Source organism: Oncorhynchus nerka, linkage group LG12 (assembly GCF_034236695.1).
Source record: "Oncorhynchus nerka isolate Pitt River linkage group LG12, Oner_Uvic_2.0, whole genome shotgun sequence".
In the NCBI taxonomy this organism is placed as follows: domain Eukaryota; kingdom Metazoa; phylum Chordata; class Actinopteri; order Salmoniformes; family Salmonidae; genus Oncorhynchus; species Oncorhynchus nerka.
This window is the reverse complement of record NC_088407.1, coordinates 86659400-86687214: the sequence shown is the minus strand read 5'-3', so window position 1 is coordinate 86687214 and position 27815 is coordinate 86659400. Positions and strand designations below refer to the sequence as shown.

Here is a 27815-nt window from a genome sequence, read left to right as displayed (position 1 = left end):
TGCCATTGATGAAAAGGCACAATCTCAACCTGTCATCTTATTATAGTCATTTATGGACATTTAAACAAGCAGATCTGTCAGCCTGTAATCTTCCTGCCTTTAGAAAACAGAGCCAGAGGAGGACTGTAGAAACCTACCGCTGTCCGTCCCTCCCTACAAACCTCAGGGGACAAGGACAAAACCTCGGAGGACTGTAGAAACCTACTGCTGTCCGTCCCTCCCTACAAACCTCAGGGGACAAGGACAAAACCTTGGAGGACTGTAGAAACCTACCGCTGCCTGTCCCTTCCTACAAACCTCAGGGGACAAGGACAAAACCTCGGAGGACTGTAGAAACCTACCGCTGTCCGTCCCTTCCTACAAACCTCAGGGGACAAGGACAAAACCTCGGAGGACTGTAGAAACCTACCGCTGTCCGTCCCTCCCTACAAACCTCAGGGGACAAGGACAAAACCTCGGAGGACTGTAGAAACCTACCGCTGTCCGTCCCTTCCTACAAACCTCAGGGGACAAGGACAAAACCTCGGAGGACTGTAGAAACCTACTGCTGTCCGTCCCTCCCTACAAACCTCAGGGGACAAGGACAAAACCTCGGAGGAGGACTGTAGAAACCTACTGCTGTCCGTCCCTTCCTACAAACCTCAGGGGACAAGGACAAAACCTCGGAGGAGGACTGTAGAAACCTACTGCTGTCCGTCCCTCCCTACAAACCTCAGGGGACAAGGACAAAACCTCGGAGGACTGTAGAAATCTACTGCTGTCCGTCCCTCCCTACAAACCTCAGGGGACAAGGACAAAACCTCGGAGGAGGACTGTAGAAACCTACTGCTGTCCGTCCCTCCCTACAAACCTCAGGGGACAAGGACAAAACCTCGGAGGACTGTAGAAACCTACCGCTGCCCGTCCCTTCCTACAAACCTCAGGGGACAAGGACAAAACCTCGGAGGACTGTAGAAACCTACTGCTGTCCGTCCCTCCCTACAAACCTCAGGGGACAAGGACAAAACCTCGGAGGACTGTAGAAACCTACTGCTGTCCGTCCCTCCCTACAAACCTCAGGGGACAAGGACAAAACCTCGGAGGAGGACTGTAGAAACCTACTGCTGTCCGTCCCTTCCTACAAACCTCAGGGGACAAGGACAAAACCTCGGAGGAGGACTGTAGAAACCTACTGCTGTCCGTCCCTCCCTACAAACCTCAGGGGACAAGGACAAAACCTCGGAGGAGGACTGTAGAAACCTACTGCTGTCCGTCCCTCCCTACAAACCTCAGGGGACAAGGACAAAACCTCGGAGGACTGTAGAAATCTACTGCTGTCCGTCCCTCCCTACAAACCTCAGGGGACAAGGACAAAACCTCGGAGGAGGACTGTAGAAACCTACTGCTGTCCGTCCCTCCCTACAAACCTCAGGGGACAAGGACAAAACCTCGGAGGACTGTAGAAACCTACCGCTGCCCGTCCCTTCCTACAAACCTCAGGGGACAAGGACAAAACCTCGGAGGACTGTAGAAACCTACTGCTGTCCGTCCCTCCCTACAAACCTCAGGGGACAAGGACAAAACCTCGGAGGAGAACTGTAGAAACCTACTGCTGTCCGTCCCTCCCTACAAACCTCAGGGGACAAGGACAAAACCTCGGAGGAGGACTGTAGAAACCTACTGCTGTCCGTCCCTCCCTACAAACCTCAGGGGACAAGGACAAAACCTCGGAGGAGAACTGTAGAAACCTACTGCTGTCCGTCCCTCAAAGGGGGGGAGGGAGGGGGTGGACAAACCTCAGGAGGAGGAGATCTCTGTGCTGTAGTAACCTCAGGAGATCTCTGTACTGTAGTAACCTCAGGAGATCTCTGTGCTGTAGTAACCTCAGGAGGAGATCTCTGTGCTGTAGTAACCTCAGGAGGAGATCTCTGTGCTGTAGTAACCTCAGGAGGAGATCTCTGTGCTGTAGTAACCTCAGGAGGAGATCTCTGTGCTGTAGTAACCTCAGGAGGAGATCTCTGTGCTGTAGTAACCTCAGGAGGAGATCTCTGTGCTGTAGTAACCTCAGGAGGAGATCTCTGTGCTGTAGTAACCTCAGGAGGAGATCTCTGTGCTGTAGTAACCTCAGGAGGAGATCTCTGTGCTGTAGTAACCTCAGGAGGAGATCTCTGTGCTGTAGTAACCTCAGGAGGAGATCTCTGTGCTGTAGTAACCTCAGGAGGAGATCTCTGTGCTGTAGTAACCTCAGGAGGAGATCTCTGTGCTGTAGTAACCTCAGGAGGAGATCTCTGTGCTGTAGTAACCTCAGGAGGAGATCTCTGTGCTGTAGTAACCTCAGGAGGAGATCTCTGTGCTGTAGTAACCTCAGGAGGAGATCTCTGTGCTGTAGTAACCTCAGGAGGAGATCTCTGTGCTGTAGTAACCTCAGGAGGAGATCTCTGTGCTGTAGTAACCTCAGGAGGAGATCTCTGTGCTGTAGTAACCTCAGGAGGAGATCTCTGTGCTGTAGTAACCTCAGGAGGAGATCTCTGTGCTGTAGTAACCTCAGGAGGAGATCTCTGTGCTGTAGTAACCTCAGGAGGAGATCTCTATGCTGTAGTAACCTCAGGAGGAGATCTCTGTGCTGTAGTAACCTCAGGAGGAGATCTCTGTGCTGTAGTAACCTCAGGAGGAGATCTCTGTGCTGTAGTAACCTCAGGAGGCGATCTCTGTGCTGTAGTAACCTCAGGAGGCGATCTCTGTGCTGTAGTAACCTCAGGAGGAGATCTCTGTGCTGTAGTAACCTCAGGAGGAGATCTCTGTGCTGTAGTAACCTCAGGAGGAGATCTCTGTGCTGTAGTAACCTCAGGAGGAGATCTCTGTGCTGTAGTAACCTCAGGAGGAGATCTCTGTGCTGTAGTAACCTCAGGAGGAGATCTCTGTGCTGTAGTAACCTCAGGAGGAGATCTCTGTGCTGTAGTAACCTCAGGAGGAGATCTCTGTGCTGTAGTAACCTCAGGAGGAGATATCTGTGCTGTAGTAACCTCCGAGGGGTGGGACAACGGTTCACCAGGCCTGAACTTCGTATGAACAGTGTAGAATGAGAGTCCTTGAAGTCCAATGTTGAGCTAGCACAGAGTCCATTCCTCCGTCCAGTCAATTTGGGGTTGTATTCATTAGTGCACACCGTAGCAAACTGTTTAGCAACAACCAACTGGTTTATTATTGGACAAATTCAGGTAGGTCCTTCTTTGTTTTCTCCCCCGTTTGCTTCCTAGTGAATTTACGACCCAGTTCACATGTTCCCTGTGAAGTTCTTGCCCGACTGCTGCTGGGCCTGAGTGTACCACTGCTGCCTCGGTTTCCTTTGGTCCACCTCAGACAGCAGGGCCTGACGGTAGGCCTCGTAGGACTTGACGATACGCTCCAGTTCCTTCATGAAGAGCAGCTTCAACATGCCCTGGTACGTGTCCAGATCCACCAGCTGAAACAGCTCCCACTTCAGGATGTGGTCATACCTGGTAGAAGAGAGAGGTGAGCACCTGAACATCCTGTCTGTCCATATCCTTATACCCGAACATCCTGTCTGTCCATATCCTTATACCTGAACATCCTGTCTGTCCATATCCTTATACCCGAACATCCTGTCTGCCTCCTCACGGTCCACATCCTTATACCCGAACATCCTGTCTGTCCATATCCTTATACCCGAACATCCTGTCTGTTTGTCCATATCCTTATGCCCGAACATCCTGTCTGTCTGTCCATATCCTTATGCCCGAACATCCTGTCTGTCTGTCCATATCCTTATGCCCGAACATCCTGTCTGTCTGTCCATATCCTTATACCTGAACATCCTGTGTCTACATCCTTATACCCGAACATCCTGTCTGTCTACATCCTTATACCTGAACATCCTGTCTGTCCATATCCTTATACCCGAACATCCTGTCTGTCCATATCCTTATACCCGAACATCCTGTCTGCCTCCTCACAGTCTACATCCTTATACCTGAACATCCTGTCTGTCCATATCCTTATACCTGAACATCCTGTGTCTACATCCTTATACCTGAACATCCTGTCTGCCTCCACAGTCTACATCCTTATACCTGAACATCCTGTCTGTCCATATCCTTATACCTGAACATCCTGTCTGCCTCCTCACAGTCTACACCCTTATACCTGAACATCCTGTCTGTCCATATCCTTATACCCGAACATCCTGTCTGCCTCCTCACGGTCCACATCCTTATACCCGAACATCCTGTCTGCCTCCTCACGGTCCACATCCTTATACCTGAACATCCTGTCTGTCCATATCCTTATACCTGAACATCCTGTCTGCCTCCTGAAAGTCCACATCACAGGGAAGTGTAATCATAATACATTGGGTTTTAAACAAGCATTATTAAAATCCTAAATCCCCTTTACAGTAACGGTAAAATCCCCTTTACAGTAACGGTAAAATCCCCTGTACAGTAACGGTAAAATCCCCTGTACAGTAACGGTAAAATCCCCTGTACAGTAACGGTAAAATCCCCTGTACAGTAACGGTAAAATCCCCTGTACAGTAACGGTAAAATCCCCTTTACAGTAACGGTAAAATCCCCTTTACAGTAACGGTAAAATCCCCTTTACAGTAACGGTAAAATCCCCTTTACAGTAACGGTAAAATCCCCTTTACAGTAACGGTAAAATCCCCTTTACAGTAACGGTAAAATCCCTTTTACATTAACGCAGCGACGGTAAAACCCAATGTATTATGATTACACCCTTTTACAGTAACGCAGCGACGGTAAAAGGTGACGAGAACCTCTAATGTAGCCATCACTAAATCAATAAACACGAAAACCTGTTCCAGGACATTTATGCAAGTTGTTAAGTTATGAGAAAGAGTACAGTATCGAGCCCCAGGCTTTCCCCACTGCCTCAGCCATGGAAACACGTACGGGGGTAAATCCCCACAGATATATGGGAGGAAAACCAGGTGGATGTCACTCACTTGAGCGGGGCGCGGGCATACACCTGTAGCCAGTCAGGGATCTCTGCCGTGTGGTACGGGTTGGCTGGTACCAGTACCGGATGGTTCCTCTCCGAGGGGCGAGGCTGGTACACTACCGGAGGGGGCAGGGGAGGGGGCTGGTCATAACGAGGCACGCTGGAGCAGAAGGAGAGGGGGGGTTGGACAGTAAGTATGGACAATGGCTAGGAGTTGAGTTTATCAAATCAAATTTTATTTGTCACATACACATGGTTAGCAGATGTTAATGCGAGTGTAGCGAAATGCTTGTGCTTCTAGTTCCGACAATGCAGTGATAACCAACAAGTAATCTAACTAACAATTCCAAAACTACTGTCTTATACACAGTGTAAGGGGATAAAGAATATGTACATAAGGATATATGAATGAGTGATGGTACAGAGCAGCATACAGTAGATGGTATCGAGTACAGTATATACATATGAGATGAGTATGTAGACAAAGTAAACAAAGTGGCATAGTTAAAGTGGCTAGTGACATAAGGATGCAGTCGATGATCTAGAGTACAGTATATACGTATGCATATGAGATGAATAATGTAGGGTAAGAAACATTATATAAGGTAGCATTGTTTAAAGTGGCTAGTGATATATTTACATCATTTCCCATCAATTCCCATTATTAAAGTGGCTGGAGTTGGGTCAGTGTCAATGACAGTGTGTTGGCAGCAGCCACTCAATGTTAGTGGTGGCTGTTTAACAGTCTGATGGCCTTGAGATAGAAGCTGTTTTTCAGTCTCTCGGTCCCAGCTTTGATGCACCTGTACTGACCTCGCCTTCTGGATGATAGCGGGGTGAACAGGCAGTGGTTCGGGTGGTTGATGTCCTTGATGATCTTTAGGGCCTTCCTGTAACATCAGGTGGTGTAGGTGTCCTGGAGGGCAGGTAGTTTGCCCCCGGTGATGCGTTGTGCAGACCTCACTACCCTCTGGAGAGCCTTACGGTTGAGGGCGGAGCAGTTGCCGTACCAGGCGGTGATACAGCCCGCCAGGATGCTCTCGATTGTGCATCTGTAGAAGTTTGTGAGTGCTTTTGGTGACAAGCCGAATTTCTTCAGCCTCCTGAGGTTGAAGAGGCGCTGCTGCGCCTTCTTCACGACGCTGTCAGTGTGAGTGGACCAATTCAGTTTGTCTGTGATGTGTATGCCGAGGAACTTAAAACTTGCTACCCTCTCCACTACTGATCCATCGATGTGGATAGGGGGGTGTTCCCTCTGCTGTTTCCTGAAGTCCACAATCATCTCCTTAGTTTTGTTGACGTTGAGTGTGAGGTTATTTTCCTGACACCACACTCCGAGGGCCCTCACCTCCTCCCTGTAGGCCGTCTCGTCGTTGGTAATCAAGCCTACCACTGTTGTCGTCCGCAAACTTGATGATTGAGTTGGAGGCGTGCGTGGCCACGCAGTCGTGGGTGAACAGGGAGTACAGGAGAGGGCTCAGAACGCACCCTTGTGGGGCCCCCGTGTTGAGGATCAGCGGGGAGATGTTGTTGCCTACACTCACCACCTGGGGGCGGCCCGTCAGGAAGTCCAGTACCCAGTTGCACAGGGCGGGGTCGAGACCCAGGGTCTCGAGCTTGATGACGAGCTTGGAGGGTACTATGGTGTTGAATGCCGAGCTGTAGTCGATGAACAGCATTCTCACATAGGTATTCCTCTTGTACAGGTGGGTTAGGGCAGTGTGCAGTGTGGTTGAGATTGCATCGTCTGTGGACCTATTTGGGCGGTAAGCAAATTGGAGTGGGTCTAGGGTGTCAGGTAGGGTGGAGGTGATATGGTCCTTGACTAGTCTCTCAAAGCACTTCATGATGACGGAAGTGAGTGCTACGGGGGCGGTAGTCGTTTAGCTCAGTTACCTTAGCTTTCTTGGGAACAGGAACAATGGTGGCCCTCTTGAAGCATGTGGGAACAGCAGACTGGTATAGGGATTGATTGAATATGTCCGTAAACACACCGGCCAGCTGGTCTGCGCATGCTGAGGGCGCGGCTGGGGATGCCGTCTGGGCCTGCAGCCTTGCGAGGGTTAACACGTTTAAATGTCTTACTCACCTCGGCTGCAGTGAAGGAGAGACCGCATGTTTTCGTTGCAGGCCGTGTCAGTGGCACTGTATTGTCCTCAAAGCGGGCAAAAAAAGTTATTTAGTCTGCCTGGGAGCAAGACATCCTGGTCCGTGACTGGGCTGGGTTTCTTCTTGTAGTCCGTGATTGACTGTAGACCCTGCCACATGCCTCTTGTGTCTGAGCCGTTGAATTGAGATTCCACTTGGTCTCTGTACTGACGCTTAGCTTGTTTAATAGCCTTGCGGAGGGAATAGCTGCATTGTTTATATTCGGACATGTTACCAGACACCTTGCCCTGATTAAAAGCAGTGGTTCGCGCTTTCAGTTTCACGCGAATGCTGCCATCAATCCACGGTTTCTGGTTTGGGAATGTTTTTATCGTTGCTATGGGAACGACATCTTCGACGCACGTTCTAATGAACTCGCACACCGAATCAGCGTATTCGTCAATATTTCCATCTGACGCAATACGAAACATGTCCCAGTCCACGTGATGGAAGCAGTCTTGGAGTGTGGAGTCAGCTTGGTCTGACCAGCGTTGGACAGACCTCAGCGTGGGAGCCTCTTGTTTTAGTTTCTGCCTATAGGCAGGGATCAGCAAAATGGAGTCGTGGTCAGCTTTTCCGAAAGGGGGGCGGGGCAGGGCCTTATATGCGTCGCGGAAGTTAGAGTAACAATGATCCAAGGTTTTACCACCCCTGGTTGCGCAATCGATATGCTGATAAAATTTAGGGAGTCTTGTTTTCAGATTAGCTTTGTTAAAATCCCCAGCTACAATGAATGCAGCCTCCGGATAAATGGTTTCCAGTTTGCAAAGAGTTAAATAAAGTTCGTTCAGAGCCATCGATGTGTCTGCTTGGGGGATATATACGGCTGTGATTATAATCGAAGAGAATTCTCTTGGAAGATAATGCGGTCTACATTTGATTGTGAGGAATTCTAAATCAGGTGAACAGAAGGATTTGAGTTCCTGTATGTTTCCTTCATCACACCATGTCTCGTTAGTCATGAGGCATACGCCCCGCCACTCTTCTTACCAGAAAGATGTTTGTTTCTGTCGGCGCGATGCGTGGAGAAACCCGTTGGCTGCACCGCATCGGATAGCGTCTTCCCAGTAAGCCATGTTTCCGTGAAGCAGAGAACGTTGCAGTCTCCGATGTCCCTCTGGAATGCTACCCATGCTCGGATTTCGTCAACCTTGTTGTCAAGAGACTGGACATTGGCAAGAAGAATGCTGGGGAGTGGTGCGCGATGTGCCCTTTTTCGGAGTCTGACCAGAACACCGCCTCGTTTCCCTCTTTTTCGGAGTCGTTTCCTTGGGTCGCTGCATGCGATCCATTCCGTTGTCCTGTTTGTAAGGCAGAACACCGGATCCGCGTCGCGGAAAACATATTCTTGGTCGTACTGACGGTGAGTTGACGCTGATCTTATATTCAGTAGTTCTTCTCGACTGTATGTAATGAAACCTAAGATGACCTGGGGTACTAATGTAAGAAATAACACGTAAAAAAACAAAAAACTGCATAGTTTCCTAGGAACGCGAAGCGAGGCGGCCATCTCAGTCGGCGCCGGAAGAACCTGATAAACAAAATGGTTGAAAAGAAATAACAAAGAAGAAGTCTACATTTCCTCCCCTACCTAGGAGCACAGGGGTGGAGTATGTCTCTACAGCCTACCTAGGAGCACAGGGGTGGAGTCTGTCTACCTACCTAGGAACACAGGAGTGGAGTATGTCTCTACAGCCTACCTAGGAGCACAGGGGTGTCTATACTGAGCCCTCTTGTTGAGGTGGTCCACGTAGTAGGTCCCAAACTCAGCTGACTCCACCTTCTCCCAGCCAGGGGGCAGACCCTCTCTCTCCAGGGGGTGGGACCAGTGGGTGGTGTTGGTGTTGTGATCGATGTAGTACTTCCTGCCTCGGATGGTCCAGTCTACCGTCCAACCACGGGGCAGGGGGAGGTCCTCGCCGCTCGGACTGGACAGGTTCCCCAGAGACTTAGCCTGCATCCGACCAATACCTGAGGACCCAGAGAAGAGGAGAACAGTTAGGCTGTATCCCACTCCCAAATGACCCCCTATTACCTAGAGGAGGGTTTCCCAAACTCAGTCCTGGGGCCCACTGGGTGCACGTTAAGGGTTTTTGCCCTAGCACTACACAGCCGATTCAAATAACCAACTGATCATCATCAAACTTTAATTATTTGAATCAGCTGTGTAGTGCTAAAAATTCTAATAGTTCGCCTAATTTCAGTTTGTGACAAAACAAGCAAAGTATATACTGTAGAGAACCATTGTACCATCCACACCGCTGAGAAATATATATTTTACATAATTAAAAAACTAGAGGTCGACCGATTAATTAGGGCCGAATATTGAAGACTCACCACCACCAGCTTTCATATGTTCTCATGTTTACATTTACATTTAAGTCATTTAGCAGACGCTCTTATCCAGAGCGACTTACAAATTGGTGCTTTCACCTTATGACATCCAGTGGAACAGCCACTTTACAATAGTGCATCTAGGTCTTTTAAGGGGGGGGGGGCAAGGAACTTAAACGTTCGCTTTTTTTACATGGCACATATTGCACTTTTACTTTCTTCTCCAACACTTTGTTTTTGCAATATATTTAAACCAAATTGAACATGTTTCATTATTCATTTGAGGCTAAATTGAATTTATTGATGTATTATATTACATTATATTGGGGCGGCAGGGTAGCCTAGTGGTTAGAGTGTAGAGGTGGCAGGGTAGCCTAGTGGTTAGAGTGTAGAGGTGGCAGGGTAGCCTAGTGGTTAGAGTGTAGAGGTGGCAGGGTAGCCTAGTGGTTAGAGTGTAGAGGTGGTAGGGTAGACTAGTGGTTAGAGTGTAGAGGTGGCAGGGTAGCCTAGTGGTTAGAGTGTAGAGGTGGTAGGGTAGCCTAGTGGTTAGAGTGTAGAGGTGGTAGGGTAGCCTAGTGGTTAGAGTGTAGAGGTGGTAGGGTAGCCTAGTGGTTAGAGTGTAGAGGTGGTAGGGTAGCCTAGTGGTTAGAGGTAGAGGTGGTAGGGTAGCCTAGTGGTTAGAGTGTAGAGGTGGTAGGGTAGCCTAGTGGTTAGAGTGTAGAGGTGGTAGGGTAGCCTAGTGGTTAGAGTGTAGAGGTGGCAGGGTAGCCTAGTGGTTAGAGTGTAGAGGTGGCAGGTAGCCTAGTGGTTAGAGTGTAGAGGCGGCAGGGTAGCCTAGTGGTTAGAGTGTAGAGGTGGCAGGGTAGCCTAGTGGTTAGAGTGTAGAGGTGGCAGGGTAGCCTAGTGGTTAGAGTGTAGAGGTGGCAGGTAGCCTAGTGGTTAGAGTGTAGAGGTGGCAGGGTAGCCTAGTGGTTAGAGTGTAGAGGTGGCAGGGTAGCCTAGTGGTTAGAGTGTAGAGGTGGCAGGGTAGCCTAGTGGTTAGAGTGTAGAGGTGGCAGGGTAGCCTAGTGGTTAGAGTGTAGAGGCGGCAGGGTAGCCTAGTGGTTAGAGTGTAGAGGCGGCAGGGTAGCCTAGTGGTTAGAGCGTTGGACTAGTAACCGAAAGGTTGCAAGATCAAATCCCCGAGCTGACAAGATACAAATCTGTCGTTCTGCCCCTGAACAGGCAGTTAACCCACTGTTCCTAGGCCGTCATTGAAAATAAGAATTTGTTCTTAACTGACTTGCCTAGTAAAATAAAAGGTAAAAATAAAAATAAAATTAAGTTAAATATTATATTAAGTTAAAATAAGTCTTCATTCAGTATTGTTGTAATTATCATTATTACAAAAAAAAAAAAAGCTGGTGTACAAAACCGAAAGTAAAAAGACGCAAATAAACGAAACTCAACAGAAACGGGAACCCTAGAAATACATTTCAATGAGAATTACCACAAATATATATGGAAATTGTCAGGTTACTCAGCAACGGTACATATTGCAGCGCATACTTTAAAATTGTGAGGCTAAAAAAAATATTTAAAAAAATAGCCTAAGTGTGATTTTAAAAATATTCTAATGTTACTGTCCCCACTACAAAAAAAAAAGCATTTTATTCTGTTCTTTAACATTGAATTGAAATACTGTATAATTAATTCCATTCATTCCTATGAAGGATCACTCAAACAAAAGCCTCTCAGTGGCCAATACATAGCATCAGCAATCCAGGGGTTTTACACACACACACACACACACACAATTGGTTGGTGCTCATGGGTCCGTTAACATGGAAATAAAATAAAATGTTACATTTAAATGAGAACTGTAGCATCAAAACAAGAGAGAGCAGATATTTTCAGCACATTTGGCAGCTGGAATCTGATCAATTCTGCCTGGGAGTGATGGACGACAACACACCATTAGTGCTCTTAGCCAGCTCGTGAGTGAAGGACTGGAATGTGCACGCGTTCCACAGAAAATACACTCCTCCGTCCACAGAGAGGGAAACATTGGTTCAGTCTGTTACAGAGCATTGTCCGAGAGGAGAAATTAACTGGGACAACTAGTAAATCACCAAAAAGCTTCAATCTGTACTAGTAACAGTACTGGGAGTAGCCAGCCACCTAGGAAAAGTAGACAGTCCAGACCTTCAATTTTTTTTCTCCAAACTATCAATATTTTTGGTGGCCTCTGGTACATCCTAATGCCTTGATTCCATTCAAAATACACAGCTACACTATTGGATACTTCATCCAAAAAACCTCCCAGATTAGAAACATTGGTATTGTGTGTAAAAGGACTTGACTTTACAATTTAAAATGACTGAAAATGTTTGAATTCTGTCAATTTAAAACATAAAAAAGGTAGGGGAGTATCAGAAAACCAGTCTGGTGTGACCACCATTTGCCACATGCAACACGACACATCTCCTTCTCATAGAGTTGATCAGGCTGTTGATTGTGGCCTGTGGAATGTTGTCCCACTCCTCTTCATTGGCTGTGGAATGTTGTCCCACTCCTCTTCATTGGCTGTGTGAAGTTGCTGGATGATGGGCGGGAACTGGAACACGCTGTCGTACACGTCGATCCAGAGCATCCCAAACATGCTCTATGGGATTCTCTGCCTCTAACCCTATTATGGGGGTTGAGTCACTGACGTGATCTTCCTGTCCGGGTTGGCGCCCCCATCGGGTTTGTGCCGTGGGGAAATCTTCATGGGCTATACTTGGGCCTTGTCTCAGGGTAGTAAGTAGATGGTTTGAAGATATCCCTCTAGTGGGGTGGGGGCTGTGCTTTGGCAAAGTGGGTGGGGTTACATCCTGCCTGGGGGTAAAGTTGATTGATATGGTGAGTATGCAGGCCATGTAAGAACTGTAAAATGTTCAGCTTCCAGGAATTGTGTACAGATCCTTGCGACATGGGGCCGTGCATTATCATGCTGAAACATGAGGTGATGGCGGCAGATGAATGGCACGACAATGGGCCTCAGGATCTCGTCACGGTCACGTAAACAAAATGCAATTGTGTCCGTAGTTTATTCCTGCTCATGCCATAACCCCACCATGGGGCACTCTGTTCACAACATTGACATCAGCAAACCACTCGCCCACACGACGCCATACACATGGTTTACGGTTGGTTAGACATACTGACAAATTCTCTGCAACGACTTGAGGCGGCTTATGGTAGAGAAATGAACATTACATTCTCCGGCAACATTACATTCTCTGGTGGACATTCCTGCAGTCAGAATGCCAATTGCATGCTCCCTCAAAACTTGAGACACCTGTGGCATTGTGATGTGGCCTTATTGTCCCCCAGCACAAGGTGCACCTATGTAATGATCATGCGGTTTAATCAGCTTCTTGATATGCCACACCTGCCAGGTGGATGGATTGTCTTCGTAAAGTAAAAATGCTCACTAACAGGAATGTAAACAAATGTGTGCTCAACATTTGAGAGAAATAAGCTTTGTGTGTATGGAACATTTATGGGACATTTTATTTTAGCTCATGAAAACATCGGACAAACACTTCACATGTAGAGTTTTGATGGATTCTGAGTTCTGACTCCTAACCTTGGAATAGTGTTAATTATTATTATTTTATTTAACTAGGCAAGTTAAATGATCATGTATCCAATTGAAATATTGAGTGCCGCAGTCTTGGTTTCTACACCAGAAGTGAATGGGTATGTGCAAGAGGAATGTATATGGTGGAGGCAATTAAACTGGAATGTACTGAGTGAAGGAAAGATGATCCCATGGTTGGCAGGCACCGATAAGGGTGGAGAGATGTGGGTTAGTGAGGAATGGAGATCCGGTCAGGTCACATTAAGGGAGAAGGAACACTTTATTGCCCGCATCACTTAATTTCTTGCTTAGTTATAAATATGTAATGTTTAGAGAGAAGGAGGACATCACTCAAATTGGGGGATATATATATATATATATATATATACACATATATATATACATATACACACACACACACACACACACATATACACACACTACCACTGGTGGAACTGTGTCGGTCTGTAGAGCTATATGGCCCAATCTGTGAATAAAACTTAGTTTGAGCTTTACTAAATCGCCTGTGAAATTTTATAAAGGATTAATTTAGAACCTAACAGTTTATATTTGTGTTCAGTGTAGTTGCTCCACAATACTAACCTAATTGACAGTGTAAAATGAGGGAAGCCTGTACAGAATACCAATATTCCAACAACAAAAAATACATCCTGTTTGCAACAAGGCACTAAAGTAATACTGGCACTAAAGTAATACTGGCAAAAAATGTGGCAAAGCCATTCACTTTTTGTCCTGAAAACAAAGTGTTGGATTTGCCCCAAATATACAACATATTGAGAACCACTCTCCATATTTTCAAGCAGAGTGGTGGCTGCATCATGTTATGGGTATGCTTGTAATCATTAAGGACTTGGGGAGTTTCAGCATAGAAGCGGAATAGAGCTAAGCACTGGCAAAATCCTAGAGGAAAACCTGGTTCAGTCTGCTTTCCACCAGACACTGGGAGATTAATTCACCTTTCAGCAGGACAATAACCTAAAACACAAGGCCAAACCTACACTGGAGTTGCTTACCCAGAAGACAACCGTGAACGTTTCAGATGGACCAAGTTTGGACTTAAATCTATAGCAATACTTGAAAATGGTTGTCTAGCAATGATCAACAACCAAATTGGACAGAGCTTGAAGAATAAAACAATTTAAAAAAATATATTATTATTATTATTTTTTTTTTTTTTTTAAATGGGCAAATGTTGCACAATCCAGGTGTGAAAAGCTCTTAGATATTTACCCCAAAAGACTCTCAGCTGTAATCGCTGCCAAAGGTGCTTCTAACATGTATTGTCTCAGGTAAATGAGATATTTCTGTATTTCACTTCAAATAAAATGTGCAAACAATTGTAAAACAGAAAATAAAGATTTTCATTGCCATTATGGGGTATTGTGTGTAGATGGGTGAGAAATGTTTAATTCAGGCTGTAACATAACGTGGAATAAGTTACGGGGACTGAAAACTTTCTGGAGGCAAAAAGTATTCATACTTCAGGAAAGTATTCAGACCCCTTGACTATTTCCACATTTTGGGAAGTTACAGCTTTATTCTAAAATTGTTTTAGAAATTGCTAATTTACACAAAAAAAAAATGGAAATATCAACTTTTACATAAGTACCGTGCTTCTACTTAGTACTTTGTTGAAGCACAATTGGCAGCGATTACAGCCATGTCTTCTTGGGTGTGACGCTACAAGCTTGGCACACCTGTATTTGGAGAGTTCCTCCCATTCTTCTCTGCAGATCCTCTCAAGCTCTGCCAGGTTGGATGGGGAGTGTTGCTGCACAGATATTATCAATGTCTCTCGAGAGATGTTTGATCGGGTTCAAGTCCAGGCTCCGGCTGGACCACTCAAGGACATTCAAGACTTCCCCACAGCATGATGCTGTGCCAAGTTTCCTACAAATGTGACGCATTCAGCTCTAGGAAGAGTCTTGGTGGTTCAAAAATGATTACATTTAAAAATGATGGAGGCCACGGTGTTCTTGGGGACCTTCAATGCTGCAGAAATGTTTTGGTACCCTTCCTCAGATCGGTGCCTAGACACAGTCATGTTTCGGAGCTCTACGGACAATTCCTTCGACCTCATGGCTTGGTTTTTGGTCTGACATGCACTGTCAACTGTGGAACATTATATAGACAGGTGTGTGCTTTTCCAAATTATGCTCAATCAATTGAATTAACCACAGGTGGACTCCAATCAAGTTGTAGAAACATCCCAAGGATGATCAATGGAAACAGGATGCACCTGAGCTCAATTTTGAGTATTATAGCAAAGGGTCTGAATACTTATGTAAATAAGGCATCTTTTTTTATTTGTAATAAATTTGCAAAAATGTCCAAATACCTGTTTTCGCTTTGTCAATGTGGGGTATTGTCTAGATTTAAAATGGTATTTTAGAATAACAAAATGTGTCTTGTCACAAGACAACTGATAGGCTCAAACGCATTAAGGAGGAAAGAAATTACACAAATTAAAAAGGAACACCTGTTAATTAAAATGCATTCCAGGTGACTACCTCATGAAGCTAGTTGGGAGAATGCCAAGAGTGTGCAAAGATGTCATCAAGGCAAAGGGTGGCTACTTTAAAAAAAACTCATATCTAAAATATATTTTGATTTGTTTAACACTTTTTTGGTTACTACATGACTCCATATGTGTTATTTCATAGTTTTGATGTCTTCACTATTATGCTACAATGTAGAATATCATAAAAATAAAATAAAAACCCTTGGATGAGTATGTGTGTCCAAACTTGACTGGTACAACATCAATTATTTTACACATATTTAACTACTTTTGTTGTTGTGTTGGCACAAAACTACTAAACATACTCCCAAACATAAAAAAATAAAAAAAATTGGTACAGGGTTACCTTAAAAACAGAACACCATTGTGTTTGTGAGAGTCTCCCCTTCCCACAGTAGGGTCATATTAGTTTGTAGCCAGAACAGTTTTGGCTACAGACAGAAGTTGACACGTCGATGGTAGCGACTTCAGACAGGTCCTATGGCGCTTGTGGGGAGGGAAGGAGGGGGGTCGTATACGTTACACATGTTTGTGACAAGACCAATTTTCAGGATGTCTCCTGGTCTGACAAACAGAGCCGTAAAACCTCTGCCATTTTACACTGCGGATGGGAAGACAGACGAAAAAGGCAGATGCGGTGTATTGAGACGACGCGAAAGGCGCGACTCTTAAGGATTACTGTACACACAGAGAAAGACTTGTAAAGTAAAACATCTGAAATGAAGCAGTCTGGGATTGAGGTATTTTGACTTGGGGCGGGCGGGCGGTCCCACTCAGTCTGCAAATTACTAGTTTGCAGCCAGACTACATTTTGAAGATCCAAACAGTGAGGTTTAACTGAACCGGCACCACCCCTTTCTCTTAAGGCTCTATCCAAACGACAACAAAACAAGGATCTGCTAGCTGAGTACCCGGAAGAATGGTAGCAGCAAAGACACACTTCTACACCTGTTTATAAGCTGTGTCGACTAGTTACAATATAGCTTCATGGCCAGTGCATTCATGCTCATACAGAAGAGTGGCAAGTCCAGGAATTAACCATTGAATATTTTTATTTTACCTTTATTTAACTAGGCAAGTCAGTTAAAGAACAAATTCCTATTTTCAATGACAACCTAGGAACAGTGGGTTAACTGCCTGTTCAGGGGCAGAACGACGTACCTTGTCAGCTCGGGGATTTGAACTTCCGGTTACTAGTCCAGCGCTCTTACCACTAGGCTACCCTGCCGGTTACTAGCCTACTCGCCACATCCAATGAGCAGCCTACTCGCCACATCCAATGAGCAGCCTACTCGCCACATCCAATGAGCAAAGCAATGTCAACATTTTACTCGCCACATCATAGCGGACACAAGGCTGTTTGGCTCATCTCAGTTACGAAGAAAAATAACTTTGCAGCTGTTTATGAATAATAAACAATGCCGTGCTGGAGGTTGGTAAAACATTAAAATAAAACCCAGTCCTAAAACGAAAACCTAAAATAATGTGTATGTCATATCATAGGAATCACACAGACTTGTAGTGGGCAGTTTAGATGTGTCACTTCAAGCCCAAATACATTATACTTTGACTAAAATGATGACTTGACTTAAATCGTTGCGCAACCTCATGGCTAAAGCTCTGGCCATTGTCTTTCAGCTGGGAAAACGTGGCTTTTTACTGCTGTGTGTGCATTTAAGGCCTCAATCATCATTTTCTTCTTGTTGACTAAACCTTTATTAAATATGTATCAAATTTCAAAAAGGTGTATATGGTAACAGTTGAATAAGTTGAGAGAGAGAAAAAATAAGAAACCCGCACACTGCTCTGGCTAGTATCACTGCTCTTTAAGCTTTACGTATCATCCTCAAGGCCTTCGTCAGAGCTTTTCAAAGACAAAAAAGAAAGAAAAAAGCTCTGACTAAGGCCGATACGTAAAGGTTAATAATGAGCAGTGATACTAGCAAGAGCAGTGTACGGGTTTCTTTTTTTCCCCTCAATCATATTGTATCCAATTTAAATGGGTTCAACTGATTAATTTTTTTTAAAAAAAGTGTTAGGTAAGACTTATTTGGGGTGGTTTCTGGGATTGTTTAGATGTATTTTTAAAATTATTTTTAATCCAGGACTAAGATTAATTTATGTCGGGGGAAACCACCACTTTATGCTTACCTGTTGGCGGTCTGTTTGGGGTCGGGGAAGTGTGTTGTTGTGGTGGTGGTGGTAGTCTTTGGAAGTTTGGATGTTCGTTGTGTTCATAGTATCTATAGTCCTCATGGAAACGTTCAGGTGCTCTGGGCTGCTGGGGCCTGGGCTGAGGCCGTCTCTGCTGCTGCTGGCTGTCGTAGTAAGGTTCCGGAGGCGGGGGGTAGTAGTAGCGTCCAGCGTCACCGTTCTCAGCCGCGGCGCTCACGTCCGTGAGGAAGGACTGTGAGGAGCCTCCGTACTCGTGGGTTATATCCCCCAGGCTACGTGGTAGGTACGGAGGGGCTGACATCCTATGGCTCTCCCGCCGAGCCACCTCGTGGGGTGGTCTCTGCACAGGGGCGCGCAGGAAGCTCTTGTTGCGGACCACCACAGGTTCAGGGCTGGTTCCCACAGGGTAGGCTGAGGGACCAGGCTCAGGCAGAGGGACCTCGGTGCGTCTGGGAATAGTGGGTCCATGTCGGATGAATGAGGGCATGAGATCTGAAACAGACCAGCAGGTGTATGTGTCAAAAACATTAGGGAGGGGAGACGGACTACAAGCTTGAAAAAGTTGGGTATTCTACAATAATTTACCAATTCACTGAATCGTATCATTGACACAAAGATCCCGGGAATCAGTCTCTACATTCGGAGCATTCAGATTAGAGTTCGGACTCGTCCGCGCTTTACCAACATCTTTAGTTAGTAACTAAAGCCTTTCACTCAACAAAAACATGTTTGGAAACCAACAATGGATGTATTAATGTAACGTTCGGGACCAGAGCTAGCTAACAAGTTAGCTGAACAGCGCTTGGGACCAGAGCTAGCTAACTGGTTAGCCGCATATATAATCAACTTTGGCAAACGAGCTACTAGTTAGACATGAAGAAGACACAGTAACGATTAAATATTACGTTTACCAAACTTCTTATGATTGGGTATCAACATATGACCAACAACTCGCGACTTGTAAAAAGTGAACGAAGAGACATTGCTAACCTAGGTAGCTAGTTAGCCAACCAACTTACTTCTCAGGACTGGTGAAGTCTCCTTCTTCACATATTTCCCGTGTACTTCCGCTGGTTTCGACGCCTCGCTTTTACTTTTCTTTCTTGAAAGCATAACTCAAAAAGGAGACATCAATGCAATGTAATAAACTCGTGGAAAGTTCCCCAAAAACTACGAGCGTCCCTTCCAATCTGTAGTGTGTACATTTTAGCTAACTAAAGTTAGCTAGCTAGCTAGGCTAATTAAACTACAGACTTGGCTAACGTTAGTTAACTTACGCATACCTTTTGCAAATTTTCTGGCAATTTAGACAATCAGCCAAAACAGAACGATTGCTTGTATCAACAAATTCTAGCCTGTTTTGCTGAAGTAAACTATTTTCACCCAGTTAAATCACTGTTTTTCTTCTCCAAGCCAGTTGAAGTCGAAGTAGCTTTTCCATTCAGTGGAGTTCTCCAGCCCATGTCATCAGCTCCACACAAACTGCTCACCGCCTCCTCACTCCATTCCAGCCCGCCGAGGGTTGTGGGCTGGGAATACCACAGTGAAGTCATACCGTAGCTACATATGTTCACAGTTTAAAATACAATAGGGAGAAAAAAGGGGGGCAAAAAAATAGGGAGAAAAAAAGGGGGGTAAAAATAGGGAGGTAAAGGGGGGTATTTAAATAAAAAAAAAATAGAAAAAAATAAAACGTATATTTATTTATTTATTTATTTTTTAATTTCACCTTTATTTAACCAGGTAGGCAAGTTGAGAACAAGTTCTCATTTACAATTGCGACCTGGCCAAGATAAAGCAAAGCAGTTCGACACATACAACGACACAGAGTTACACATGGAGTAAAACAAACATACAGTCAATAATACAGTAAAAAAAACAAGTCTATATACAATGTGAGCAAATTAGGTGAGAAGGGAGGTAAAGGCAAAAAAGGCCATGGTGGCAAAGTAAATACAATATAGCAAGTAAAAACACTGGAATGGTAGTTTTGCAATGGAAGAATGTGCAAAGTAGAAATAAAAATAATGGGGTGCAAAGGAGCAAAATAAATAAATAAATTAAATACAGTTGGGAAAGAGGTAGTTGTTTGGGCTAAATTATAGGTGGGCTATGTACAGGTACAGTAATCTGTAAGATGCTCTGACAGTTGGTGCTTAAAGCTAGTGAGGGAGATAAGTGTTTCCAGTTTCAGAGATTTTTGTAGTTCGTTCCAGTCATTGGCAACAGAGAACTGGAAGGAGAGGCGGCCAAAGAAATAATTGGTTTTGGGGGTGACTAGAGACATATACCTGCTGGAGCGTGTGCTACAGGTGGGAGATGCTATGGTGACCAGCGAGCTGAGATAAGGGGGGACTTTACCTAGCAGGGTCTTGTAGATGACATGGAGCCAGTGGGTTTGGCGACGAGTATGAAGCGAGGGCCAGCCAACGAGAGCGTACAGGTCGCAATGGTGGGTAGTATATGGGGCTTTGGTGACAAAACGGATTGCACTGTGATAGACTGCATCCAATTTGTTGAGTAGGGTATTGGAGGCTATTTTGTAAATGACATCGCCAAAGTCGAGGATTGGTAGGATGGTCAGTTTTACAAGGGTATGTTTGGCAGCATGAGTGAAGGATGCTTTGTTGCGGAATAGGAAGCCAATTCTAGATTTAACTTTGGATTGGAGATGTTTGATATGGGTCTGGAAGGAGAGTTTACAGTCTAACCAGACACCTAAGTATTTGTAGTTGTCCACGTATTCTAAGTCAGAGCCGTCCAGAGTAGTGATGTTGGACAGGCGGGTAGGTGCAGGTAGCGATCGGTTTAAGAGCATGCATTTAGTTTTACTTGTATTTAAGAGCAATTGGAGGCCACGGAAGGAGAGTTGTATGGCATTGAAGCTTGCCTGGAGGGTTGTTAACACAGTGTCCAAAGAAGGGCCGGAAGTATACAGAATGGTGTCGTCTGCGTGAGAGGTGGATCAGAGACTCACCAGCAGCAAGAGCGACCTCATTGATGTATACAGAGAAGAGAGTCGGTCCAAGAATTGAACCCTGGGCACCCCCATAGAGACTGCCAGAGGTCCGGACAGCAGACCCTCCGATTTGACACACTGAACTCTATCAGAGAAGTAGTTGGTGAACCAGGCGAGGCAATCATTTGAGAAACCAAGGCTGTCGAGTCTGCCGATGAGGATGTGGTGGTTGACAGAGTCGAAAGCCTTGGCCAGATCAATGAATACGGCTGCACAGTAATGTTTCTTATCGATGGCGGTTAAGATATCGTTTAGGACCTTGAGCGTGGCTGAGGTGCACCCATGACCAGCTCTGAAACCAGATTGCATAGCAGAGAAGGTATGGTGAGATTCGAAATGGTCGGTAATCTGTTTGTTGACTTGGCTTTCAAGACCTTAGAAAGGCATGGTAGGATAGATATAGGTCTGTAGCAGTTTGGGTCAAGAGTGTCCCCCCCTTTGAAGAGGGGGATGACCGCAGCTGCTTTCCAATCTTTGGGAATCTCAGACGACACGAAAGAGAGGTTGAACAGGCTAGTAAATAGGGGTGGCAACAATTTCGGCAGATAATTTTAGAAAGAAAGGGTCCAGATTGTCTAGCCCGGCTGATTTGTAGGGGTCCAGATTTTTCAGCTCTTTCAGAACTTCAGCTGAATGGATTTGGGAGAAGGAGAAATGGGGAAGGCTTGGGCGAGTTGCTGTTGGGGGTGCAGTGCTGTTGACCGGGGTAGGAGTAGCCAGGTGGAAAGCATGGCCAGCCGTAGAAAAATGCTTATTGAAATTCTCAATTATGGTGGATTTATCAGTGGTGACAGTGTTTCCTATCTTCAGTGCAGTGGGCAGCTGGGAGGAGGTGTTCTTATTCTCCATGGACTTTACAGTGTCCCAGAACTTTTTGAGTTAGTGTTGCAGGAAGCAAATTTCTGCTTGAAAAAGCTAGCCTTGGCTTTTCTAACTGCCTGTGTATAATGGTTTCTAGCTTCCCTGAACAGCTGCATATCACGGGGGCTGTTCGATGCTAATGCAGAACGCCATAGGATGTTTTTGTGTTGGTTAAGGGCAGTCAGGTCTGGGGAGAACCAAGGGCTATATCTGTTCCTGGTTTTAAATTTCTTGAATGGGGCATGTTTATTTAAGATGGTTAGGAAGGCATTTAAAAAAAATATCCAGGCATCCTCTACTGACGGGATGAGATCAATATCCTTCCAGGACACCCCGGCCAGGTCGATTAGAAAGGCCTGCTCGCTGAAGTGTTTCAGGGAGCGTTTTACAGTGATGAGTGGAGGTCGTTTGACCGCTGACCCATTACGGATGCAGGCAATGAGGCAGTGATCGCTGAGATCTTGGTTGAAGACAGCAGAGGTGTATTTAGAGGGGAAGTTGGTTAGGATGATATCTATGAGGGTGCCCGTGTTTAAGGCTTTGGGGGGGTACCTGGTAAGTTCATTGTGTGAGATTGAGGGCATCAAGTTTAGATTGTAGGATGGCTGGGGTGTTAAGCATGTTCCAGTTTAGGTCGCCTAGCAGCACGAGCTCTGAAGATAGATGGGGGGCAATCAGTTCACATATGGTGTCCAGAGCACAGCTGGGGGCAGAGGGTGGTCTATAGCAGGCGGCAACGGTGAGAGACTTGTTTTTAGAGAGGTGGATTTTTAAAAGTAGAAGTTCAAATTGTTTGGGTACAGACCTGGATAGTAGGACAGAACTCTGCAGGCTATCTTTGCAGTAGATTGCAACACCGCCCCCTTTGGCAGTTCTATCTTGTCTGAAAATGTTGTAGTTTGGAATTAAAATTTCTGAATTTTTGGTGGTCTTCCTAAGCCAGGATTCAGACACAGCTAGAACATCCGGGTTGGCAGAGTGTGCTAAAGCAGTGAATAGAACAAACTTAGGGAGGAGGCTTCTAATGTTAACATGCATGAAACCAAGGCTATTACGGTTACAGAAGTCATCAAAAGAGAGCGCCTGGGGAATAGGAGTGGAGCTAGGCACTGCAGGGCCTGGATTCACCTCTACATCGCCAGAGGAACATAGGAGGAGAAGAATAAGGGTACGGCTAAAAGCAATAAGAATTGGTCGTCTAGAACGTCTGGAACAGAGAGTAAAAGGAGGTTTCTGGGGGCGATAAAATAGCATCAAGGTATAATGTACAGACAAAGGTATGGTAGGATGTGAATACAGTGGAGGTAAACCTAGGTATTGAGTGATGAAGAGAGAGATATTGTCTCTAGAAACATCATTGAAACCAGGAGATGTCATGGCATGTGTGGGTGGTGGAACTAATAAGTTGGATAAGGTATAGTGAGCAGGACTAGAGGCTCTACAGTGAAATAAGCCAATAAACACTAACCAGAACAGCAATGGACAAGACATATTGACATTAAGGAAAGGCATCCTTAGTCGAGTGATCAAAAGGGTCCAGTGAGTGGGGAGGTTGGTTTGGGGGTCACGGCGATTTAGACAGCTAGCCAGGACATCGGTAGCAATTAAGGTTTTTTTTTTTTTTTTTTTTGTAGTTTGAAGGATAGCACTTGTTTGTAGCCAAATAGACCACTGCACCATCCCAAGTAGCCTCTTGTCAAAGTCTGTTTTGAAGGGATGGCCCATCTGCAATGTTTTCATACTTTAAAAGACTAAGAAGATGCTGGGGTAATACTTCACTGACGGTGGTAAAGCAAGTGGTGTTGGACTGGTGTTGGACTGGCGGTGGACTGGTGTTGGACTGGTGGTGGACTGGCGTTGGACTGGTGGTGGACTGGTGTTGACTGGTGGTGGACTGGCGTTGGACTGGCGGTGGACTGGCGTTGGACTGGTGGTGGACTGGCGTTGGACTGGTGGTGGACTGGTGTTGGACTGGTGGTGGACTGGTGGTGGACTGGTGGTGGACTGGTGTTGGACTGGTGTTGGACTGGTGGTGGACTGGTGGTGGACTGGCGTTGGACTGGCGTTGGACTGGCGTTGGACTGGCGTTGGACTGGCGTTGGACTGGCGTTGGACTGGTGTTGGACTGGCGTTGGACTGGTGTTGGACTGGCGTTGGACTGGCGTTGGACTGGCGTTGGACTGGTCTTGGACTGGTGGTGGATTGGCGTTGGACTGGTGGTGGACTGGCGTTGGACTGGCGTTGGACTGGCGGTGGACTGGTGGTGGACTGGTGGTGGACTGGTGTTGGACTGGTGGTGGACTGGTGTTGGACTGGTGTTGGACTGGTGGTGGACTGGTGTTGGACTGGTGTTGGACTGGTGGTGGACTGGTGGTGGACTGGTGTTGGACTGGTGGTGGACTGGTGTTGGACTGGTGTTGGACTGGCGTTGGACTGGTGTTGGACTGGTGTTGGACTGGCGTTGGACTGGCGTTGGACTGGTTGGACTGGTGTTGGACTGGCGTTGGACTGGTCGTGGACTGGCGTTGGACTGGTGTTGGACTGGTGTTGGACTGGCGTTGGACTGGTCGTGGACTGGCGTTGGACTGGTGTTGGACTGGCGTTGGACTGGTGTTGGACTGGTGGTGGACTGGTGTGGACTGGTGTTGGACTGGTGTTGGAACTTGGACTGGTGGTGGACTGGTGTTGGACTGGTGTTGGACTGGTGTTGGACTGGTGGTGGACTGGTGTTGGACTGGTGGACTGGTGAGACTGGTGTTGGAAAGCAGGATCAAAGTGGATGGTTGCCTAAATATTCTGATATAACGTTTTATTTTGTAATAAAGATGAGCTTGAAAATGGACATGGTCTCATTTATTTAACAAACAAAAAAATACATTTCTAGGTTTATCTTTTTTAATTTTTTTAATCAACCATAAAATCAACAGTTATTTCTGGTTGCTTATCAAAGTTAGACGGCGAACTCATTGATCCTGCCGTGTAGTATATCGCTCAGAGTAGATGATAATGCTGTCATGTACAAGTATTGGGCTTTGGGGATGCCAGTAGGTGGAATGGTAGTGTAATGCTGTAGTTCTGTCCAAAGACTGGTGTTGTTCAGCTGGTGTTGGACTGGCGTCTGGACTGGTCGCGCACACCTGTCTCGCGCACACACCGTCTCGACTGGTGTTGCGCACACCTGTCTCGCGTTGGACTGTCTCGTGAGAACAGTCTCGACCAGAGAGGTCCACTACACCTGTCTCGCAGCAGGATCAAACCTGTCTCGATAGCTCGCGCACACCTGTCTGCCTAAATATTCTGATATAACGTCTTTATTTTGTAATAAAGATGATCTTGAAAATGGACATGTCTCATTTATTTAACAAACAAAAAAACCTACATTTCTAGGTTTATCTTTTTCTCGCGCGCACCTGTCTTTCTCGCGCAATCAACCATAAAATCAACAGTTATTTCTGGCACACACCTGTCTCGCTTATCACACAGTCTAGACACCTGTCTCGAACTCATTGATCCTGCACACACCGCACACCTGTCTCGCTCAGTCTCGCATATCTCGCACACACCTGTCTCGATGTCTGCTGTCATGTACAAGTATTGGGCTTTGGGGATGCCAGTAGGTGGAATGGTAGTGTAATGCTGTAGTTCTGTCCAAAGACACACATGGTTCCATCCATGTTCAGCTCACACGTGTCTCGCGCACACCTGTCTCGCGCACACCTGTCTCGCGCACACCTGTCTCGCGCACACCTGTCTCGCGCACACACCTGTCTCGCGCACACCTGTCTCGCGCACACCTGTCTCGCGCACACCTGTCTCGCGCACACCTGTCTCGCGCACACCTGTCTCGCACACACCTGTCTCGCACACACCTGTCTCGCACACACCTGTCTCGCACACACCTGTCTCGCGCACACACCTGTCTCGCGCACACAACTGTCTCGCACACACCTGTCTAGCACACACCTGTCTCGCGCACACAACTGTCTCGCACACACCTGTCTAGCACACACCTGTCTCGCGCACACAACTGTCTCGCGCACACAACTGTCTCGCACACACCTATCTCGCACACACCTGTCTCGCTCACACCTGTCTCGCACACACCTGTCTCGCACACACCTGTTTCGCGCACACACCTGTCTCGCGCACACCTGTCTCGCGCACACAACTGTCTCGCACACACCTGTCTCGCACACACCTGTCTCGCACACACCTGTCTCGCGCACACCTGTCTCGCGCACACCTGTCTCGCACACACCTGTCTCGCACACACCTGTCTCGCGCACACACCTGTCTCGCGTCTCGCGCACACACCTGTCTCGCGCACACACCTGTCTCGCGCACACCTGTCTCACGCACACCTGTCTCGCGCACACCTGTCTCGCGCACACCTGTCTCGCGCACACAACTGTCTCGCGCACACACCTGTCTCGCACACACCTGTCTCGCTCACACCTGTCTCGCACACACCTGTCTCGCTCACACCTGTCTCGCACACACCTGTCTCGCACACACCTGTCTCGCGCACACCTGTCTCGCTCACACCTGTCTCGCACACACCTGTCTCGCACACACCTGTCTCGCGTCTCGCACACCCTGTCTCGCACACACCTGTCTCGCGTCTCGCACACACCTGTCTCGCACACACCTGTCTCGCGCACACACCTGTCTCGCGCACACCTGTCTCGCACACACCTGTCTCGCGCACACAACTGTCTCGCGCACACCTGTCTCGCGCACACACCTGTCTCGCGCACACCTGTCTCGCGCACACCTGTCTCGCGCACATCTGTCTCGCGCACACAACTGTCTCGCACACACCTGTCTCGCAAGACACCTGTCTCGCACACACCTGTCTCGCGCACACCTGTCTAGCACACCTGTCTCGCACACCTGTCTCGCGCACACACCTGTCTCGCGCACACACCTGTCTCGCGTGTCTCGCACACCTGTCTCGCACACACTGTCTCGCTCACACCTGTCTCGCGTCACACACCTGTCTCGCACACACCTGTTTCGCGCACACACCTGTCTCGCACACACCTGTCTCGCGCACACAACTGTCTCGCACACACCTGTCTCGCGCACACAACTGTCTCGCGCACACAACTGTCTCGCACACACCTGTCTAGCACACACCTGTCTCGCGCACACAACTGTCTCGCGCACACAACTGTCTCGCGCACACAACTGTCTCGCACACACCTATCTCGCACACACCTGTCTCGCTCACACCTGTCTCGCACACACCTGTCTCGCACACACCTGTTTCGCGCACACACCTGTCTCGCGCACACCTGTCTCGCGCACACAACTGTCTCGCACACACCTGTCTCGGGCACACAACTGTCTCGCACACACCTGTCTAGCACACACCTGTCTCGCGCACACAACTGTCTCGCGCACACAACTGTCTCGCACACACCTATCTCGCACACACCTGTCTCGCTCACACCTGTCTCGCACACACCTGTCTCGCACACACCTGTCTCGCGCACACACCTGTCTCGCGCACACCTGTCTCGCGCACACACCTGTCTCGCGCACACCTGTCTCGCGCACACAACTGTCTCGCACACACCTGTCTCGCACACACCTGTCTCGCACACACCTGTCTCGCACCCACACCTGTCTCGCACACACCTGTCTCGCACACACCTGTCTCGCACACACCTGTCTCGCACACACCTGTCTCGCACACACCTGTCTCGCACACACCTGTCTCGCTCACACCTGTCTCGCACACACCTGTCTCGCACACACCTGTCTCGCACACACCTGTCTCGCACACACCTGTCTCGCACACACCTGTCTCGCGCACACACCTGTCTCGCGCACACCTGTCTCGCGCACACACCTGTCTCGCGCACACACCTGTCTCGCGCACACACCTGTCTCGCACACACCTGTCTCGCGCACACCTGTCTCGCGCACACACTGTCTCGCACACACCTGTCTCGCGCACACCTGTCTCGCACACACAACTGTCTCGCACACAACTGTCTCGCGCACACAACTGTCTCGCGCACACAACTGTCTCGCGCACACAACTGTCTCGCACACAACTGTCTCGCACACAACTGTCTCGCACACACAACTGTCTCGCGCACACAACTGTCTCGCACACACCTGTCTCGCGCACACCTGGCTGCTACATTAGGACCAGTTGA

General features: G+C 47.3%; 1 protein-coding gene across 1 annotated transcript; it reads right to left on the bottom strand.

Annotated features, from left to right (window-relative positions):
* Positions 1 to 2902: 2902 nt before the first annotated feature.
* Positions 2903 to 19281, bottom strand: LOC115115181 (protein salvador homolog 1-like). Its single transcript, XM_065025908.1, has 5 exons — positions 18785 to 19281; positions 17742 to 18257; positions 8808 to 9078; positions 4964 to 5119; positions 2903 to 3476 (listed from the first exon to the last, which is right to left on the bottom strand). The coding sequence occupies exons 1-5, from the start codon at positions 18876 to 18878 to the stop codon at positions 3254 to 3256; spliced, it is 1260 nt and encodes a 419-aa protein (XP_064881980.1). The 5' UTR covers positions 18879 to 19281; the 3' UTR covers positions 2903 to 3253.
* Positions 19282 to 27815: the final 8534 nt, after the last annotated feature.

Excerpts from the sequence above, each read along its gene's own strand:
- LOC115115181 (XM_065025908.1), bottom strand. The coding sequence starts at position 18,878 with ATGCTTTCAAGAAAGAAAAGTAAAAGCGAGGCGTCGAAACCAGCGGAA. Across the intron at positions 9,079-17,741 it reads CCCAAACAGACCGCCAACAG|GTATTGGTCGGATGCAGGCT; the intron begins GTAAGCATAAAG and ends CTGGGTCCTCAG. Across the intron at positions 5,120-8,807 it reads AGACACCCCTGTGCTCCTAG|CGTGCCTCGTTATGACCAGC; the intron begins GTAGGCTGTAGA and ends CTTCTGCTCCAG.